The sequence below is a fragment of the Echinops telfairi genome, unplaced genomic scaffold, assembly GCF_000313985.2.
Source record: "Echinops telfairi isolate 266 unplaced genomic scaffold, ASM31398v2 ScPeMD7_10;HRSCAF=50, whole genome shotgun sequence".
NCBI lineage: Eukaryota > Metazoa > Chordata > Mammalia > Afrosoricida > Tenrecidae > Echinops > Echinops telfairi.
Genome location: NW_022103907.1, coordinates 9,987,256 through 9,988,713, shown reverse-complemented (window position 1 = coordinate 9,988,713; position 1,458 = coordinate 9,987,256). Strand labels below are relative to the sequence as shown.

Genomic DNA, 1,458 nt, shown 5'->3' with positions numbered 1-1,458 from the left:
GTTGGACTTGTGGGCTTGGGCAGCATTGGGTTGGGATGTTTTCGTGATGCACCTTTTCTTTACATAAAACTCTCTCTTATACCTGAGTCGCCGTGGATTTGTTTCTCCAAAGTACCTAGACTAATACACTGCCCGTTCAGCGGGTGCTGTGGACTTTGAAGTCAGGGCAGTACCTCCGTGTTCCCCGGCTGTCCTCTCCTCGGGGTCGTGACAGCCACCATAACGCTGGTCCTTGAGCAAGACAGCGTTAGGGGCGCTGACTCCCTTGCCCAGTGGAAAACCAAATGCCTCACTTTGACTCTCCGGAAACTTCACTACGAACCGCTTACTATTGACTGGGAAGCCTTCGTGATAAAACAAGTCGCCGACCAACACATGCTCTATCTGTGGATTGTAGACGGCACCCACGGAAGAGCGCCTTCTCACAGGAGCCAAAGGGACCCCACCGCGTGGGAGGCTGTCACAGGCCCTGGCGTCGCTGCAGCCAGGGCTTCACGGGCTTCGCTTACGTTGTACATCCCTCTGGAAATGGCAGGCCGCCTCAGTCCAGAGTCCAGAGGTGACGCATTCCTTCCGCAGCTTCTTGTGGTTTTTCTCTGCGGCACCTCCAGTGTCAGGTGATCGGTTCCGAATGAGGATACCAGAGCTGCGAGGGACCCTGGTCCTCTGAGCCACCGCCTGCCGGGAGGAGCGGCTCACGCCCCGATGGTTGGCTCCACAGTGATTGAAAAAAAGAAGAAAAAACCAGGTGTACGTGAACTTGCCACAGCTCAGACCCGGGTTATCCAAGCTCCAGCTGTAAACGCTCATGCCTTTGTTCTTGTACTATTTTTCCTGCGTAGAGTCTGCCAGTGTATGAATTGGAGGTACCATAGAATGGAGGCTACACTGAAATACGCTTCGTAACCTACATGCTAAGTGGCTGCCTCTTTTCCTCTGATTTTTCAGTTCTTCGTGCCATGAAAGAGGACAGTGGAAAAGTCCCGAGCTTGTTGACGGATTATATACTGAAAGGTGAGTCCCGGAATGCTGGGTGTGCCTGGGGGACAAGTCCTGATTGGCCGATCGCCCTGCCAGGTTGGTAGATTACACGTTGCTGAGACCAGTGGCCACTTCTCCGTGCACGTTAATTGGAGTGACACAAGATCTCGGGGACTTCGTCGTCCACCAGCAGGACAAGTGATGGTTTTATAAAATTCAAGCTCTTTTTGAGGCCCTGGGATGGAAATAATTTCTAGGACCACACTGCATTAGATGGGGGATGGTGATTAGTGGGACGGCCGTGGCAGTATTCCTTGTAGTGTGCAAGGGACAAGAAGGGAGACAGGAGGACAGGAGAGCGGGGCTCTCAGGCTGGGCCAGTGAGAGTGGGGCCCACTTGGAGCCAGGCTGCACAGGATGGAAACAGTGACCATAGTCGGAGACCATCTGAGGAACTGATGGGGCCAGGTCCTTTGC

General features: G+C 53.8%; 1 protein-coding gene across 1 annotated transcript in view; it reads left to right on the top strand.

Moving 5' to 3' along the window:
* Positions 1 to 1,458, top strand: part of FEZ2 (fasciculation and elongation protein zeta 2) — a 55,442-nt gene that overhangs the window by 51,194 nt on the left and 2,790 nt on the right. Inside the window, exon 8 of the mRNA XM_045287042.1 lies at positions 949 to 1,014. Coding sequence (XP_045142977.1) covers positions 949 to 1,014 — 66 coding nt within the window. The remainder of the gene's footprint in view (positions 1 to 948; positions 1,015 to 1,458) is intronic.